This window comes from Chironomus tepperi, unplaced genomic scaffold (genome assembly GCF_022539635.2).
Source record: "Chironomus tepperi strain 1889 unplaced genomic scaffold, CSIRO-AGI_Ctep_v1 contig_429, whole genome shotgun sequence".
In the NCBI taxonomy this organism is placed as follows: domain Eukaryota; kingdom Metazoa; phylum Arthropoda; class Insecta; order Diptera; family Chironomidae; genus Chironomus; species Chironomus tepperi.
In genome coordinates this window covers 420,702-438,730 of record NW_027226551.1, presented here as the reverse complement: position 1 = coordinate 438,730, position 18,029 = coordinate 420,702, and the positions used below count along the sequence as shown (strand labels likewise).

At 32.1% G+C, this 18,029-nt stretch overlaps 1 protein-coding gene across 2 annotated transcripts in view; it reads right to left on the bottom strand.

Moving 5' to 3' along the window:
• pnt (ETS transcription factor pointed) overlaps nt 1–18,029 on the bottom strand; it is a 141,556-nt gene continuing 123,527 nt past the window's right edge. For both annotated transcript variants that reach the window (XM_070649666.1, XM_070649667.1), the window contains 4 exons: nt 1,796–2,013; nt 1,044–1,733; nt 816–973; nt 1–749 (listed from right to left, as the gene is read on the bottom strand). In XM_070649666.1, coding sequence (XP_070505767.1) covers nt 686–749; nt 816–973; nt 1,044–1,733; nt 1,796–2,013 — 1,130 coding nt within the window. In that variant the 3' untranslated portion in view covers nt 1–685. The remainder of the gene's footprint in view (nt 750–815; nt 974–1,043; nt 1,734–1,795; nt 2,014–18,029) is intronic.

The following is an 18,029-nucleotide window of genomic DNA, read 5'->3' as shown; positions in this document are numbered from 1 at the left end:
TCATCATTTGTGTTGCTCAGGTGACTTAGCAGTACCTTAGCAAAAACATTGTGCTGATCTGAGCATTTACGTATGTTTCCTGGATCAAATTCTAGCAAAGCAGCTATCAAATTCCAATCAACTTCCAGCACACCAAAATGTACAATTTGAAGAACTCAACAGAGTCCAAAATTTTAATTATCGTACAATTACTGACGTCAGAGAAAATTTCTTTGTATTTTTTTTTTTTCACTAATTTATGTATATCCTCAAAGTTTTTAGCAGTTTATATTTCATTAGACATAAAATTGTCTACATCGTATAGATTATATAATAATTTTTTTAATAATAATTTTTTATAGTAAATTTTTTTAAAGTAAGAAGGAAACTAAACATCTAAAAAGTTCTTATAAGTTATCACAAAAAAGTATGTTGTTGTTTTCATCATCATCATCATCAAGTTTATGTACAACAGGTCAACCAGAAATTGTGTAGTTTTTTTATGCTGTATTGTAGGAAGAAATTTACTATTTTTTTAAGAACTCCGATAATTTTTTTTTTGTGGCTCTTTTTTTTTGAAAAAAAATCTTTTAAGGCACATGAAAAGTTCAATTTTTTTTTATGTTTTTATTCATGATTCATGAATGGAAGCTCCACCGCCAAACAAACAATTCATATCAACCTCGTTGGCTTGTTATTTTGTTGCTTAATCGTCATCTTTTTTGTCTGTTTTTAAGTCAACCATTTTGTGAACTTCTTCGGGTGAAAGTCTGGAAATTTAAAGGATATTATTAGTAATCTAGTCAATGTCCATGAGATGTTCATCAACAACTTACCCAAGAAGTGCCTGAAGATCACATACAAATCGATAAACATAACGCTTTCCAGCAGTTTTATGAATAATATTTTTATCATAATAGTAACGTAGACCACGACTCAGCTTCTCATAATTCATTTTTGGTTTATTTTTACGGATGCCCCATCTTCTTGCCACCTGTTATGAATAGAAATCAATCAATCAATAAATTGTTCAATTACCTAATTCTGTGTATGATTTATCTTACCTCATCAGGATCCGTTAGTTTAAATTCCCATCCATCACCCGTCCATGAGATGAAACCTTGACAAGATTTATCTGTTAGGAGTTCAAGTAAAAATTGCCATAATTGTATGGGTCCAGATCCGGTGAAACATGGTTGTCCGTTTGCGGATAGGGCAGCAGGTAATAGAGTTCCACATAATGGATTACTAAGACCATTATTATTGTTATTATTTTGCAGCATACTGTAATTATTTAATAGCTGTTTATCCAAATTTAATGGACTCATAAAATTTTGATGCTGATGATGTCCATGATGCGATAATGATGTATGATGATGATTATGTGCGGGATGAAAGTCTGGATGATGCGGATGATGTGGTGATATATTCCATTCATTTGATGTGCTTGACTGTTGATTATTTGCTGATGATGCTGCACTTCCAGGTACTTGTTGGAATTGTTGACCAGCCTCATACGATGAGAAATCATTATAATTATCATTTGGTCCACTATAGCGTGGTACTCTCGAATAAATTCCATTTGGTCCTGAGCTTGAATTCTTAAAATGTGCCGATGGCATGTATTTGGATTCAGTATTAAGTCCAGCATAAAATTCTGGTGAACTCTCAAGATATGGTGATGATTGTTGCAGTGATTGATAGTCTTGTGGTTGATCATCATATGTCGATGAATGATGTGAAATGCCATAATTCTGTGGATGTTAAGGAATACGATTAGTTTCAGGAATTGGATACAAATGTATGTTGGACTTACCGATAATTCACTTAAACTAGGATAATTAGATGAATTATTTCCACTGCTGCTACTATTATTCTCTTCCTTAAGCATTGGATAGATGCTATTTTGATTGCCAGCATTCCCACTATTGCTACCATTCCTGAGTGAATTCATTTGCAAATAAGACATTTGTGTTGTTGTTGATGATGGTGGTGTTGAGTTATTTTCATTACGATCATGTATTGTTGTATAGCCTATAAGATAAGAAAAGGAAGGAAAGAGTCAGTCAATAAATCATTTCTAACGGATAAAACAATACATTATGTTAAAGTTATGCCTATAGTATTCAATAAAAAGAACATTTCATCTAATTGACAATTGTGGGCACACGAACATTATGTCCGTTAATGATGTAAAGTAGTGATTGCGAAAGGAGGGAAAAGACATGTCATATTGGGAGAAATGTGAAAATGTTCAATTACTGTCTGGGATGTTTAAATCATAATTTATTGCTACACAGCATCGCCAATGGACATCAAAACTGTCTTTTTTTTTTTTGCCCATCATGCCTTAATGTTTTATGATTGGTATTTAATGTATTTCCGTTTCCGATATTAATTTAAAGCATTTCTTTTCATTCATTTCTTCTCGCATGTCTTTCCTTTACTGACAAAACCGATGACGACGCACACTATAGTAATTCATTATAATCATAACAATGAATATGATGTGCGCAACATAAATATAGTTAATATTAAAAGCTTTTATTTTACAATAAGTATAGATTGGAAGGTAGCAATTGAGTGTTGTTGTGTTCTCGCATCTTAAAGTTCTCAATGAGAATTGATTTTTAAGAAGCGCCGTACAAAATTGATTGTTTGTTACTTCCGGATGATGAGTGTATGTCAGTGGTGGGTAACATGTTTTGGGCTATGGTACACCTTGGTGGTCAGTCATAGTACCCCTTGATGGTTACTCAAGGTACACCTTAATGGTGAGCCAATGGACACCTTGGTGGTGAGCAAATGGACACCTTAGTGGTGAGCCAATAGACACCTTGGTGGTGAACCAATGCATACCTTAGTGGTGAGCCAATGCACAACTTAATGGTGAGCCAATGGACACCTTAATGGTGAGCCAATGGAGACCTTTAGTGCTGAGCCAATGGACACCATGGTGGTAATCCAATGCACACGTTGGTATGGAACCACGGCACACCTTGATGATTACCCAAAGCACATATTGGATTTTAACCACGGTAAATCTTGGTGATGAGCCAATGGATACCTTGGTGGTGTCTCAATGCACATCTTGGTGTTAAGCCAAGACCGAGTTCGCACACTGTATTTCCTACAATTGTGCCGAAGCACACAGATTGCCAACTACTGGCCACTGATCCAAGTAAAAGTATTGTAGATTATTCACTAATATTCAAGTTTTCAACCATGACAGTAAATAGGCAATGATGTAAAGTAATAAAATTTGCAAAGATTTATCATTATATAAGTAGCTAAAAAAATTTCATTAACAATCGACCGATTGATTTATAGCTACATTGTTCTATAAGATTATATTTTCATTCATTCATAAAATTGTTATTTTTTACAATGCAACATGTTTGAACTTGTAACAAAAAGTTATCTCGTGACGTCAGCATTGATATTATATTATGGAATCTAGAAATAAACTTTTTCATTCATAATATTAAGTTCCACGATATTCTCACGATTCATTTGAGAAGCGTTTTTTGTGTAAATTCATTCATAATTTTTATGTTCAAGTCGGGAAAATTTGAAAGAAAAGACAACAAGGAAAATCAACAGAATGAGAAAGATTCTCAAATATTTGAATGGAGACAATCATCGAGACCTCATCTAATTCTCATTTTTTTTTATCCATCCATTCTTATCGTAAATCAACTATTATTTAGTCATACGAAAAACGAATTAAAAAGCAATTAAGAATTAACAAGCTTTTTGACTATATTAAGCGTTCTGTGGTCTTTTTCGTCGTGCAATTGTGTTGGTTGATTAAATATTTAAGATTATGCAAACAATAGAAGTGATCGCGGCATGTGACAAAAAAAACTGTATACATAATATTTTTGTATATATTTTTGTTAAATAATAAAATGAGCTATAAATATTTTTCAAGAATATCTGTCGGTGATTGTTTTTTGACTAAATTTACCTCGAGTAAATATTGAAGAAGTGACTTTTTTAGAACATTTGAGATAAAGACGCCGGTTTGCGGTGATTTGTTAGAATCTCTTGAATGGTTTTATGATTGTGTGACATAAAGGAGGAAAAGGACCACAAATAGAATCCATACACAGCTTTTATAGGCTTCAAACTCTGCGTGGCCTTCGATTGGCTGTCTAATGGAGCCTTGTACTACTTGAGATCGCATCATATGAACACTTAAATTACTATTAACTATGATTAGGTTTTTCCAATGTTTTTCAGAAGAAAGTCAGCTTTAGAGCCAGATTTAGGTGTAATCTGAGGGAGGCCATGGATCACGGTTGATATATATGGCCAGTGAAGGAAGTAAATATGTTTTTCCTAAGTCTGAGCAATTAATCATAGTCATTTAGCCACTCTGTCTCTGTCATGATGACAAAACGTTCAAAATGACATGGAATTGTCTTTAAGGAAATGTGACGGCTTTGATAGTCCAATTGAGTAAAGAGATTGTTAGTATAGACAATTCCTAGGAGGCAACCATCATAGAAATGATCGAAAATCAGGTCCAGGAAGACTTGCCTCTGTTCTGAAGTCGGATTTCGTCAATACTTTCTGAGGTCTGAGTCACGCAAGCCTGGGCTCGTTTCCGGTCATTTCTATGCTGTTTGCTTTCCGGTATTAGATTATTCTATCCCGAACATTACATTGCTGTTCGCCAGTCACCGTAAAAGTAAGACGCACAGTTGTCCTGAACCACCGTGTCGTCTGAATTTGGTCCATTTTTAATATAAATTTTATTATTATTATTATTATATGCCGCTCGGATAGAATTTCAATAATTTACCCCAACTATGTTTAACATGCGACTACACTGCCTGAATAATATTTACCAATTATTGACAGATGCAAATATTAATTATTATAAGTAACATCAACACCAATCGCTAATTTCAAAAATTTTCACACATTTATCGAACGTAGAAAAAAAATATCGACAAACATAGAAAAAAATAAGTCTGTGAACATTTCAAACCGCACCAAAAACAGAGCAGTCTGTGTAGGAATGAACAAACAAAAAAAAAAGAGGGGAAATCGACAAAAAAAAATGATATATTGAGAAGTGAGAGATTGAGAAAAAGTTCTCGCACGCGCATAACCGTACATGTTAAACATTAACCAGTATTCATTCAGTATTCAGTGCTAAAAGCTATCAGTTTCTCCACCAATCATGCATCACGAATACTCAATAGCCACGCCTTATTGTTCAATATCTTAGAAAATAAATTTCTTTTTTCTCAATTTTATTTTTCATTAATTATATTAAGCATGAAGATAGATTTCTCTATAAAGTGGATATAAGAAGCTTTATATAATTATATCACGATTCATTGAGCCGTAAAATGATTTTTACTTCTTTTTTTGATACTCGACAGCTTGAAATTGTGCTAAAAAATGTGTAAGCCTTAAAATATCTCAAATTTCATATCAGCCTGACTGTGTTTTAGTTTCCATGTCTTTAGATAATGAAAAAAAACTCATGTCGAGTCATTTTTTAGCGCAAATATTCGATAATGGCATATAGACATAAAAGGTATGGCTACGAACATCTCATGAGAAGTTGTTGCCAACTACTTTAATCGCAAAATTGGAAATGCCTCACAATTAGAATTCTTTCTATACCCAATCAAACAGTAAATAATGAATAAAGTCGAGAACGGTTACGCAATTATTGATGTTCTTACAAAAAATCCATTTACTAAAATCAACCACTTCCTGAGTAAATAAACTTTTAAGGTATATTTACCCGAAGAAAAAACGCGAAAAATTATGGAATAATTGTACATTGATTTATCGATTACACCATTCTCTTGTAATTCGATTATCGACTTTGAGAGATTTTTTGTGTGTGTAAAATCGGCAGTCCGGTTAGGTACTTAAAGAATATTGACCAGAAAGCCTGCTAGAATGCTTGAAGATTTGGTTGGATTTGTGGTAAGAATTCTGGCAAGATAGATCGAGATTGGTGACCAAATAACTCTTGGAAGGAAACTGATGATAGAGATAGAGGTGCTGCACTTGGGATTAGAAGTTGGCATGTCAAAGCCAGCTGTAGAGTCAGCTTCAGGTGACATTTATGGGAGACAATGGATCACAATTGATCTGTACGACTAGCAGACCAAAGATAGTAAGTATTCCTAATAGTACAACGTCAACAGGCAAAGAACTAGATGAGCATGCTCATGACGGCACCCTGACGTACCAGCGTACCCTGGAAGACTGACTTCCAATCATCTATACTAGGCATAATGCAATTCCCCTTATTCTACCACTCGGATATTATTTCAACATAATTAAAATGAGATCATCAGTTTATAGCAATCAGATAGCACTTCTGCAAATTGCAACGCAGACATAATGCATATTCAGCCATTGAATTAGAAGAAAAAATTAGTAAACGTGATCAGTTATTTTAATGCTACCAAATATAGACGAACTTCCATATTAACAGCATGCACGTACACACAATATTTATTATTCAATAGTTTAATGCTATAACTTTTAAGACTTAATGTCCATACACAAAATAATATATATATTCTTCTTCCTTTCCTTTCCCGAAAAAACTTTTACTTCATATGCCATCTGTGCTATCTAAGAAGAAATAAGACCAAATGATATCGATCTTTTAAATGTTACTTCTCTTACTTCATGTTATACTGTCGAAGGGTCATCAGCACTTGTTGTGTTTTTCTTTTTGGATGGTCCCAGACATTCAAGTGGAAGTTACACAAAACACAGAGTGTAAATAAGAAGATATTTTTCATTTTTGTGCATTTCGAAACAGGTTGAAAGTGGAAAATGTCTTAACGTCTTTTTAATTGCTGGACATATGAAGCAGCAAACTCTCTCGCGCTTCCCTTTTTTACTTCTCGGTCTCCCATGAAATATTTTCTTAAATGTTTAAATTATTATTCAGGAATGCATCAGCTGATGGACGTATTGAAAGTGCAAGCATATGAATGATTAATTAGCCTACAAGAGGCACTGCCGCGGTGTTTCATGAAAATGAAATTATATCACCTCATGGGCACTAAATTAATATTTATTTGTAATTCTTCCGGGATAATTTATCAGCTTTTTGGAATGGAATATTCAGCAATTTTGATGTCTTTAATTTATTAAATTATGGCTTAATTGCTGAGAATTTTGTCGTGTACTTTCATAATTGTTACTTTATTATGGACAATAAGAACATGATCAATCAACTTTTTTGATGTCATTCCTTCTTGCCATTCATCTATAGTTTCGTCCACAAATTTGTAATATGCGACAAATTGTGAATAAGAACATAACGAAGTTAGATGTTAGAACGGAATGTGATGATTATAGCTTAAAATAATATACGACACAAAATTGTAAAAAATTGAACATGCAGCTTTACGCGATGAACTCATAATTACATAATGAGCTGCTGACAGTCCAAGTGAAAGATCCTATCGAAATTTGTCCAATTTACAGCATGAAATGCACCTGTGCTTGTGTAGAACTGATCTACATTCAAGGTATTAACGTGTTTCTTATTCCTCGATATCATAAAGTTTTATGACTCGGAATTATATTTAATCAGATGGACTTGAAAAGAGAACGAAATTTTATTATTATTTCAAGCATTGAGTTATGAGGATTCATAAGGCTCATTTTCAGAATAATTATTGTTTTGTATGCATACACAAAAAAAGATACATATAATGCACGAAACCACAAAGTGAAAAGATAAGATTTTGGATGTAACATGAAAGAATAAAAAAGGTAAACAAGACTCTTTTTGTGGTGCAATGTTTTAAGAAATGAAGACGAAATAAAGAACCTTAATAACATGAAACATAAACCGCAGAGCATTCAAATATTGCCAAAGTGGAATCACCACTATGTGAATGCACCTGGCTATATGAAAATTGATGAAAAAAAGTTCATTTCCATCAATTTAGAATTTTATTTTTCGTGAGGGATGAAAAATCAAATTTTATTTCAAATATCCTGATTGACTCCCCTAAAGACTTCACCACAATTTGGTTATTCCAATTTAAGGAATGCGTCTTTTTTGCGCAGGAAATTGACTTTTTTATTTTTGTGAATTTACATCGGAAATTAAAATTTAAAATTCAAGTTTTTTTGAAATAACCAGAAGAATTTTGATAAAGGACTGTTGAATCTACTGTATTTACTGTCTGTACTGTTGAATCTACATATTTGCTACAATATTTTGTAGAATTAAGTCACTTAAAAGTGTAAAAGATGTTTATTGTTTGAAAATTGAAAACAAACTAAATATTTTAAAGAAAGGGTTTGCAACTTTTGAAGTGGAGCATCAACTACTTGTAATTCAAATCCAAAATGACCGTTGATTTATTCTCAACATGAATTAAGCTTAGAATCAATCTAAATCTAAGTTTAGACTCATGACTTAATTTGATTGCTATTCTGGATATGCTTTAAAAGTACACGACTATTAAAATCTACACAAAACAGCCAATAGCTTTAACATAAAACGACATCAATTGAAATGTCTTTATATTTAAAGCAGCAATAAGAAAAATTTATCAATGAAATTGAATAGAAAGAAAGGAAATAAAATATAAAAAAAAAATGTTAAGAGCATCGTTGTTAACTTCCGGTGACATTGAATTCATATTAAATTTCATCAACGCATATGTATGTATTAATGAAGAACTTATCGACGTCAAATCCAGAATGAAAAAAAATGAATAAGAAGTAAAAAGACTTTAATGAACAGATTGAATTTGTGCACTTAGAACATGAACAACAATCATCTGGCATCGATTTATTTTTCATAAGAACGTGGCCGGAAGTAAGAAGCATCAATGAACAATGAAATAGAAATGAAAAAATTTCTCTTTACCTGGTGCTACATAATTTGCATCAAGATCTGTGTAATTAATATAATTGTTTGTAGCTGGCGGATAATCACCAGCAAATGGTGACATGGCGATCATGTTATCACTATAATTGACACTTTTACGACTGTTTATTTCATTAGTACATTCATCATCACTATTTATATTGAAGCCATAATTTTGAAGGACCATGTTAAGATTGTGACTTGATAAATTATTATTATTATTATTATAGCAACTATTGTTACTGCTATATGAGCACTTAATCGGTGCAATTGTCGCGTTAGTCGCGATTTGAGTTGGAAGTAGCGTTGCCAATTCCAGGATTATAACTTGATATTATTCACTTTATATTTAAGAATATTTTATATATTTTTTGTGGCTGCTTTTTTCAGTTTCACATTCGGTGATTAATTTCTGTTTGCCTTTAATTCACACAAATTTTGCCCACATTTTTTTGCACTCAAAATTCTTATTTTTTTTAAATATTTTCACAATTAAATTTGATTTTTTGTTTTAATTTCAAATCTCTGTTTTTCTTTTCCTTTCCAATACTTTTTTCAGATTCTCAAAAACTTTATTATTCACAGACTGAAAATAATTCAGAACAACAAGGAAAGACACACGTTCATTCAACGAAATCCAACGAGCTTCTGTTTAAGTTACACAAAAAAAAAATTATAAAAAATTTTCTTCTTGAATCTCTTCTTCATTCATGCTCTCAGTTCTCTCACTAATACATGCACACATTCATACGATCAAGTAGTGGTGGGGAAGTAACAGCAAGCACAATTCCATCACATTCATGCATTTATTCTCTCTCTTTTTTTAACACGTCTATTCATTCCTATAAGGGTATTTTTTAATGTTTAGAACGGAAGTGCTGGAATTGTTTGTTTATGGTTTTTTGAGCATTTTTCATTCATTCAATTTCTAATTTGTGCTGATCGTATTGTCAATATAAGATCTCTTGAATATACATCACTTGAGGGAGAATAAGGGAGCACATAAGGGGAAATAAGACATTCTCAACGTTTCTTTTTGCGACAAACCACCTGTCTTTTTATAGCCAAACTCAACATTTGGTTTCCCAACACATAAAAAAATAAAAATTTTGTGGGTCTTTACGTAATCCGATATGATTCTTAAAACTATTTTTTAGAGCTTCAACAGCGTAAATTGAGGCATAAATCATTTAAAAATTAATATTCAGTGAGGGTGATGTTTGAGAATCTTTTTAATGGACTCACCCTTGAGCATTTTTTTTAAGGCATGCAACAAATTTTTTAAGACCCAAAAAAAATATATGTGTCATATACCTAAATGAATCTCATAAGTCCTTAACACCGTGAGAAATGAAAAAAATTTTTGCTTCCGCGTCTACCTTTAAATCCAAGCACCCTCAACTTTACTGTTGGAATTTTACTGTAAAAAAATCCTTACAGCCCTCAGCATAAATGTTATGTAAAGCCAACATTTAATTAAGGAACATATTTATGGAATGACATTTTTAGTTCAATCAACAATTTGCGTGGGAAATTCTCTTACATACATATTGAGTCTAGTTCTATTTTTTTATCCCCCTTCATCAATATCAGCATAAACATACATAGCTATGTACATAGTTATCGTGTGAAATATGTGGAGGTAAGGAGAATAAGGAATGAAAAATATAAATTTATTTAATGCCTCTAATTATCATTTTTTATACTCAATTCTCCCTACTAAAATAGAGAGCGTCCAGACCGTCCACAAAATATATATTTTAGGCATTCATACTAAGTTTTTATTATTGAGTTTAACGATTATAGTTGGCAATTAATTCGTCTTCGTACTTCCAAGCCTTAAAAATGAATAGTTTTTATTCATTCGATGGACATAGTCATAAATTTGAATAAATAAGTAAGTAAAATGTGAGCATAGGGGTCAGTTAATTGTCGTGACTAAATATGCTGAAGGGAGAACTTTTTTCACATACGAATTGTGCATTTCTTTATTAATAAGTGGGCTGCAGATTTTGCATAAATATTCTATCTTGTTATTAAGGGCATTTATGTATGTAAATAAATCTTTATTGAGGATGAGTGAGGTGCTGTTTATGACCTTTGTTTTAGAGAATTCTCATGAGTAGAACTAATATGTTAATCTATCTGACTTAGTGCTGGATTTGGTTTAAAGCTGAAACTGAAACTCATGACTCCGACTTGGTAAAATGATTTAAATGACTGACGTGACTCCGACTGATTGGATTTGGTTTAAATCTGGAACTCTGGAGTCTGACGTGACTCCCATTTGATATGAATGGTTTGGTTTGGTATAAATCTAGGAAAATGTCAGTGTCTGACGTGACTACGACCTATTGCAAGATTCAATTTAAGTCCGGGACCACCTCAGAGACTGGCAGGACTCCAATTTGGTACTGGATTTGGTTTAAATCTGAGATTATGCTAGATTCCGACGTGAATCTGGCATGGTACTGGATTTAGTTTAAATCAAGAGCAATGCCAGAGTCACGTTGGCTGTTGCTACAATTTGGATCAATTTCCGGACAATTAAAAGCGCTCTAAATTTATTACTAGAGGCTACTGAGTATCTATATACTGAATATTCATGAAAATAATGACATTTAAGCTCAATTTCATCTATAATTGAGTTTTTGATGAAAACATTAAAGTGAACATTGTGGCTATTTTTTGCATTCTAAGAACCAAACTGCTATTTCCATTCATAAGGGTTGAAAACTTCATTAAACTGCCGTTCCGCATGAATTGGAATGAAATTAAAGTTCTTGGATGATGAGCAATATAATTAAATATTCTTTATTAACTCTCAAACATGAGAATTGTTTGCTATAAATTGTTGTATATTTATACATGCATTTACGTCCAACATTTATTTTTCTGTTAGTTTACAGGTGTTTACCTACGTCGAGGGTTGAATTGACTGTGTGAAAAATTTTAAAATAATTCAAAATAAAGGTAAGGGTTGGTGGACATTAATGTGACTTTTTGATTGTATTATTTACAAGTGTTACGTTAGTGCTGTTGTTTTATGGCTTCTATTGTGAATATGCAATTAATTGCACTTTAATTGTTGTTTCCTCCCGCATGCTTACATTCAAAAAATTTCAATAAAGACGTTTTGAATGTTAAGCTACTGCTCATTTTAAGTGGAATAAGTAAAAAGCCGAAACCGCCCTTAAAAATTGCTCATTCATTCCTTTAACGTACAGTTTCAAGCAGAATCCTTTCATTTTTTAACAAGAATTAAATAAGATTAGAAATGCTTCAATTGCTGAACATAATGCACGTGCTCCTTTTAACAATCCATTCCTTTCTATTCTCAATGAGCTTCATTCATAATTTTTTTTCTATTTTTTTGCTTACTAGAGCATCCCTTTTTTCAGTCTATACCTCATTATAATCCTATTTCTTTTATATATATTTGCATTCTACCTATAATTGCCTTATTGAATTGCACTTTTTCTTTCATTTCTCTTTTTTTTATCCTTTCGTTCAAATTGAGCGAGAAATGAGAGTAGCTATTCAGTTTATCTATCATAAAATATCATTCATAAGAAATTTTTGTAGCTTATTTTTGAAGGAAATGAATGAATTTGTAGGAAAACATTTTGACTAGTTTGATGTGTTATTGCTGTTGCTTTGGTCTATCATAAATGGGAAAGTAGAGCATATTGATGATTTAGAGATGTGACTGAAAAGTACATTGTGGTAGTCAAATGAAAATCTGTTTATTGTGGAGTAAGATCCAGCTGATGTAAGTGATCTTAAGGTCAAGACTGGGAAGACTTCCATGTAGTATTGATCTCAAATCCGATCTCGGTCTTGGTCTCAACCCAATCACGATATCATTCCCAAATTCGGTTTTAGTTTCAGTCTCAGTCTCGGTCTTGTTCTCGGTATCACTCCTAATCCCGATCTCTGTATTGATCTCAGTCCCAATTTCTGGATCAGTCCCAGTCCCTATCTTTATATCGATCATAGTTCCAATCTCTGCATCGGTCCCAGTCCCAATCTCTGTATCGATTCCAGTCTCAATCTCTGTATCGATCCTAGTTCCAATCTCGGTATCCCAGTCCCAATCTCGTATCGATCCATATCCGTATCCCCAGTCCTGGTCTCGGTCCCAGTCCCGGTATCGATCTTGGTATCGGTCCTTGTCCCGATCTTGGTTTCGATCAGAATTTCGATCTCGATCTCGGCCTCAATTCCGATTTTAGTTTCGATTTCGGTTTCAGTATTGGAAATTCGACAAAGATGAGATTTCGGGAAATCTTTAGTGTTTATACCTAATTGCAACTTGTCGACTAGACTGTGTATAATTCGAATAGACATTTAACTCAATGGAAATTCATTGTGAATCCAGTTTTGAATTGAATTTAGAAAATTGCAATAAATCTGTGAAATTCCCAGCAACTTCTTAAATGCGCTCAAAAAACCCCAATTAAGTAGCATCAAACTTCATGTTGTCACTCTATCGATCAATTTTTATAAGAAATCTTTTATATACCTCTGTCTCATTATCTTTAACGAATATGAAAATCAAGACTAGAAATTCAAGATATTTCTTTTCTTTTCTATCCATCTATGATTGTCACGTGGTCACACCCATGAATTTTTATTGTTCATTTTTAAAATCTCACATCCGCTTGTACAGCACACAACATACTTAATCAGAAAGGTCCTTTTTTATATTTAATGCTACTACATAAATTGTTATACATTTATGTATTGCCCCCTGAATTTCCCGTCTCAACATACATCTCGTTTATCTCGTTCCATCGGATTCGTGATTTGCTTGAAGTGAAGCATAAAGAAGAATTGAAATATTAAATTGTGTATTCACAAGATGTTGATCCTTTTTTTTTTGTATTCTTCCTTTTCTTTCCTTTCTAGGTATTGCCTGCTATCCAATCGCAATTTTCTTATAATACAACACAACATATCCCCTTGAATAAAAAACGGAAATGAAATTAGATACTCGTTGATGATGATGATGAAGTTTGATGAAGTGATTTTTATATCCATTCATTCAGTCTTTGCTTTTAAATGATGATGAAACAAGTTTTTTTTTACTTCTATTTTTTAGTTCTGTGATCGCAAACGAGCTCCTTGGTAAATAGAAATCTAAATGGCAAAGTTACTCGCTGCATATGCTTCTTTTTCATCATTTGTATACTTCTCTTTTTTTTATAGACATGTTAATATAGATTTTTTATGGGATGTCTCATTTTTTAATATGTAATTAAAGAATTTGATATGAATAAGTATTTCAAAATAGTCTTTAAAGCATCAACAGTTTTGCTAAAATGTTTCTTGATATTCCTTCCTAGTCAGGTAAAAGGGGGATATTGTGTTGAATAAAAATGGAAGATTACTGCCATATTCAATATTCAGTTATGAATTTTAATGAACTTTTGTAAATCCTGTTTTAGACTTTTTAACGAATATTTTCGAATTTAGTTCAATCTAGTCTTGTCAGGCACTCAATCGAGTTAGCCAGGTGGCTGCTATAGGGGCTCCAAAAGTTACTTGACGCAGAGCACTAATGAAAGAATGTTTTGAAAATTCTGTTTTTCTCTAATTTTAAGGCTCAAAACTCAAAAATCATCATTTGCATGACATGACAAATTTGCGTCGATCGCGACAGGGTGCTGTCAGCCTCTAATGAGACAGAAGCCCAAGCCAAATTGAAATTAACTTGAATTCGCTAAGAACCGATTAAAATTTGTATGAAATCTTTATACTTCACAAGAACAAGCAGAAAAAATCTTATACTACACAAGAATAAGCAGAAAAATCTTATACTTCACAAGAATAAGCAGAAAAAAAATCTTATACTTCACAAGAGTAATCAGAAAAAATTTTAAACTTCACAAGAATAAGCAGAAAAGATCTTATACTTCACAAGAACAAGCAGAAAAAAAAATCTTATACTTCACAAGAACAAGCAGAAAAAAAAATCTTATATTTCACAAGAATAAGCAGAAAAAATCTTATACTTCACAAGAACAACCAGACATAATAATTCAAAACAAATTTAAATCGATTCTTATCAAACCAGAACGAACCTCAACTCGACTTCAAGCTCCGCTAAAGAACAGAACAGTAAACAAGAATCAAGGTAATTTAAAAAAGTAATTTACTATTGGAATTAAATGATTTAATTAAGAGAAATATTCTCAGCAGCATCTCTAGCATTTTTTAACAAGTTTATAAACATTATTATGCTGTAAAATGCTCAAAATCATAAAACATTCTCTAGAAATCCACATAAAATTTACTGTAATACCTTAGCAAACACATAATATTTCCTCTTAATGTCCAAGCACAGCACATTAAAATCTTCTTTCCAACCTTAATGTGTGAGAAAAAAAAAGTGTTAAAAAATCTTGTTTTAGTATTCTGTGTGTGGCTCCTTAATCCTTATAACTTCATCTTACACCTTCAATTTGTAGGAACATAAAAACATTTATTCCATAAGGTACATTAGTGATTAATCATCGAATGCAATGATTTCTCAATTTTTAAACAGTCATAAAAGTGAGAAATTTCTCAGGAAAGGACGTAAAGAAATTAGAAAGTCATAGAAAAAAAGGTTTGTACGCTGCTTATCTCTCAATCTTGATGAAGGAAAGAAAATGACAAAGGACTTTTTTGTGTTGTTCCTTTTTTTTGTGTGTGATGAATGGAAGCATGATAGAGGTAATAAATAATTTTTTATAATAATGGAGAATATTGTGGGGTAAATTTGATTATTTTACGGTGGATTTAGAAGAATTAGTGGGAATCTTTTGGGAAATATGAATTGGTTTGAACAAGTGATACATTAGGAAAGTGGAATATTGAGTCAGGTATTGAATCGGGACATATTGAAATGTTGAGGTTGATCACTAAGAATCAAGTGGTAGCTAAATAGCGATTTTGGTCCTTATAGGCAGTTAGTTGTCTTTTGGTTCTAAGTACAATATCGACTTAGTGTCTAAGACTAGACTAGTCCTGGGATCAAAATGTACTACAGTCTCGAAATGGTCCTGAGATCCTGGTATTGACTACTAGGGATATGGTGTAGCTAGATTTTTAAGACATGGTTGACTCTTCGGGTTGTTGTACTAAAGTGAATTTGTGCCGTTTGACCCAATCTGTTCATTTGAGCCAATTGGCTGGCTCTTGATACTAATTATAACACCGCCAGTTACAATCCCAGAATCATCTCGTGTAAGATTGACGGAGTAGCATAATAATGATGCAAATGTGTTCTTACGGCATATTAGAAGCTGTATTTCATCTAATTTGAACATTTTTGAAGTTTACCGCAGTATGCCGCTCAATTTTCATCTAATTCAATCCAAAATCCACCACAAAATGTATTAGGATTAAGGTAAGCGCAACACAGTTGTGCTAAAATTTTTACCGGTCGTTGATTTTACTATTCATTCAAAAACCATTTCAATGACTAGAAAAAAAATTCTTAAAGAATGAATAATAGCGCTTTTAAAAAGTGTCACAAAATATTCATTTAAAGCAAAGAGATTATTATGATTTGTTTAAAATGTATATAAATAAGAGACAATTGTAAAAATATACATTTGTATGGCGCAAAAAAATAGCAAAAAAAGCTGTAGTGAAGAGAATTATCAAGAGTGTGCGCGGTCAGCGGATGTTGACACATTGTTTGCTGAATGGAGACTGTATGGCTTTTTAATCTCTCTTTTTTTTATATTTTTTATGGAATAAAAAAATAAATGTATTGAGTTTATTTTATCTTCATTTTTCAAGAGATTCGAGCGTACAGATTGGAATTATGAGGGTTAAAAATAGAAAAAATAATTACAGAAGTACTCGTTGCTATGGAGTGACTGGAGAGCATTTTTGTCCAAGTGATCAGAAATTGATTAATTAACGGTTTTTGAAAATTCAAATTTTTAATTTTGAAAATTTTGGTTTTGAAAAATTTGAAATTTGAAAATAATTTTTGAATCGGTTATTTGAAATATAATATATTTTTGAGTTCAAAACCTTCATTTGTAGTCAACTTCAAGTGTATTTCAAAGTTCAAATTTTTCATTCGTAGCTAACTTCATGAATGTTTTCAAATAAAATATGAATGAAATTATCGAATTTAGGAAAGATTTCAAGATTTAAGACTGTGTAATGCGCCAAGAACTCAATAAGACTGATCAAGCAAAGCTAATTTGGACTCTATACGATGTCTGGTTGATGAATTCTCAACAATAATCGACCAACCCACCAGACAAAGTGTTTTCCAGACTAAGCTGTTAATCCTTCAAAAAAAAGCTAACAAGAATTATCAGCAATGAAATTTTTCATGTACAACTTGTCGCAGATTTCACACTCGTAAAATTTTCTCTCCATGAGGCAAAAATTCTGTTACAAAAAAAAAGACACACCGGATGTTAGCTTTGATTTGGATTTTTACTGAGTAAATAAATCTTTGTAAAATGAAAAAAAAAAGAAATTTTCATGGAAATTTTTCCAGTTGAAAGATTTGAAAAAAAGCGCATGTCCAACAATTAAATGCTAATCCGAGACCGCCCTCGAAATACTCAAAATGAATTTTTTTTTAAAGAGAATTTCGCGAGCAATTTTTTTATTTTTTCGTTAATCTTTTGATTGGTTGGCAATCTCTCGTAATTTTATTTTTATGTGTGCAATTTAATTGCCTACTATGAAATTAAATGAATTTTAATTCATGTCTTTGAGACTTGCTTTTTTGCTACATCATTCATTACTGTCCAATTTATGTCTTTAATTAGGCATCAAGGTAACGACGATGTTTTAATATTTGACTACACGTTGATTCAGTTCAAAGTTCACGCTTTATTGACAATTCTAACGTAATCATTTTCAATGTCTGTGATCTTCATCTGATGAATGCGAAAATTGAGGTTGGGCATGTATGTTTCAAATTGGTCACACTAGGATAAGCATCAAGTCGAGAAATAATAATAATATTGTATATTTTTATATAAATTAAAGAGTCCAAATTCAGGGTCAGTAGAAGAAGTGAAAAAAACAAAAAAAAAAAAAGCTATTGAGCAATATGATATTTTCGTTTGGACAACGATAGCTGTGTAATTACATATGAAACATTTATGAAATTAAACATTTTCAGCCGACCTTTAAA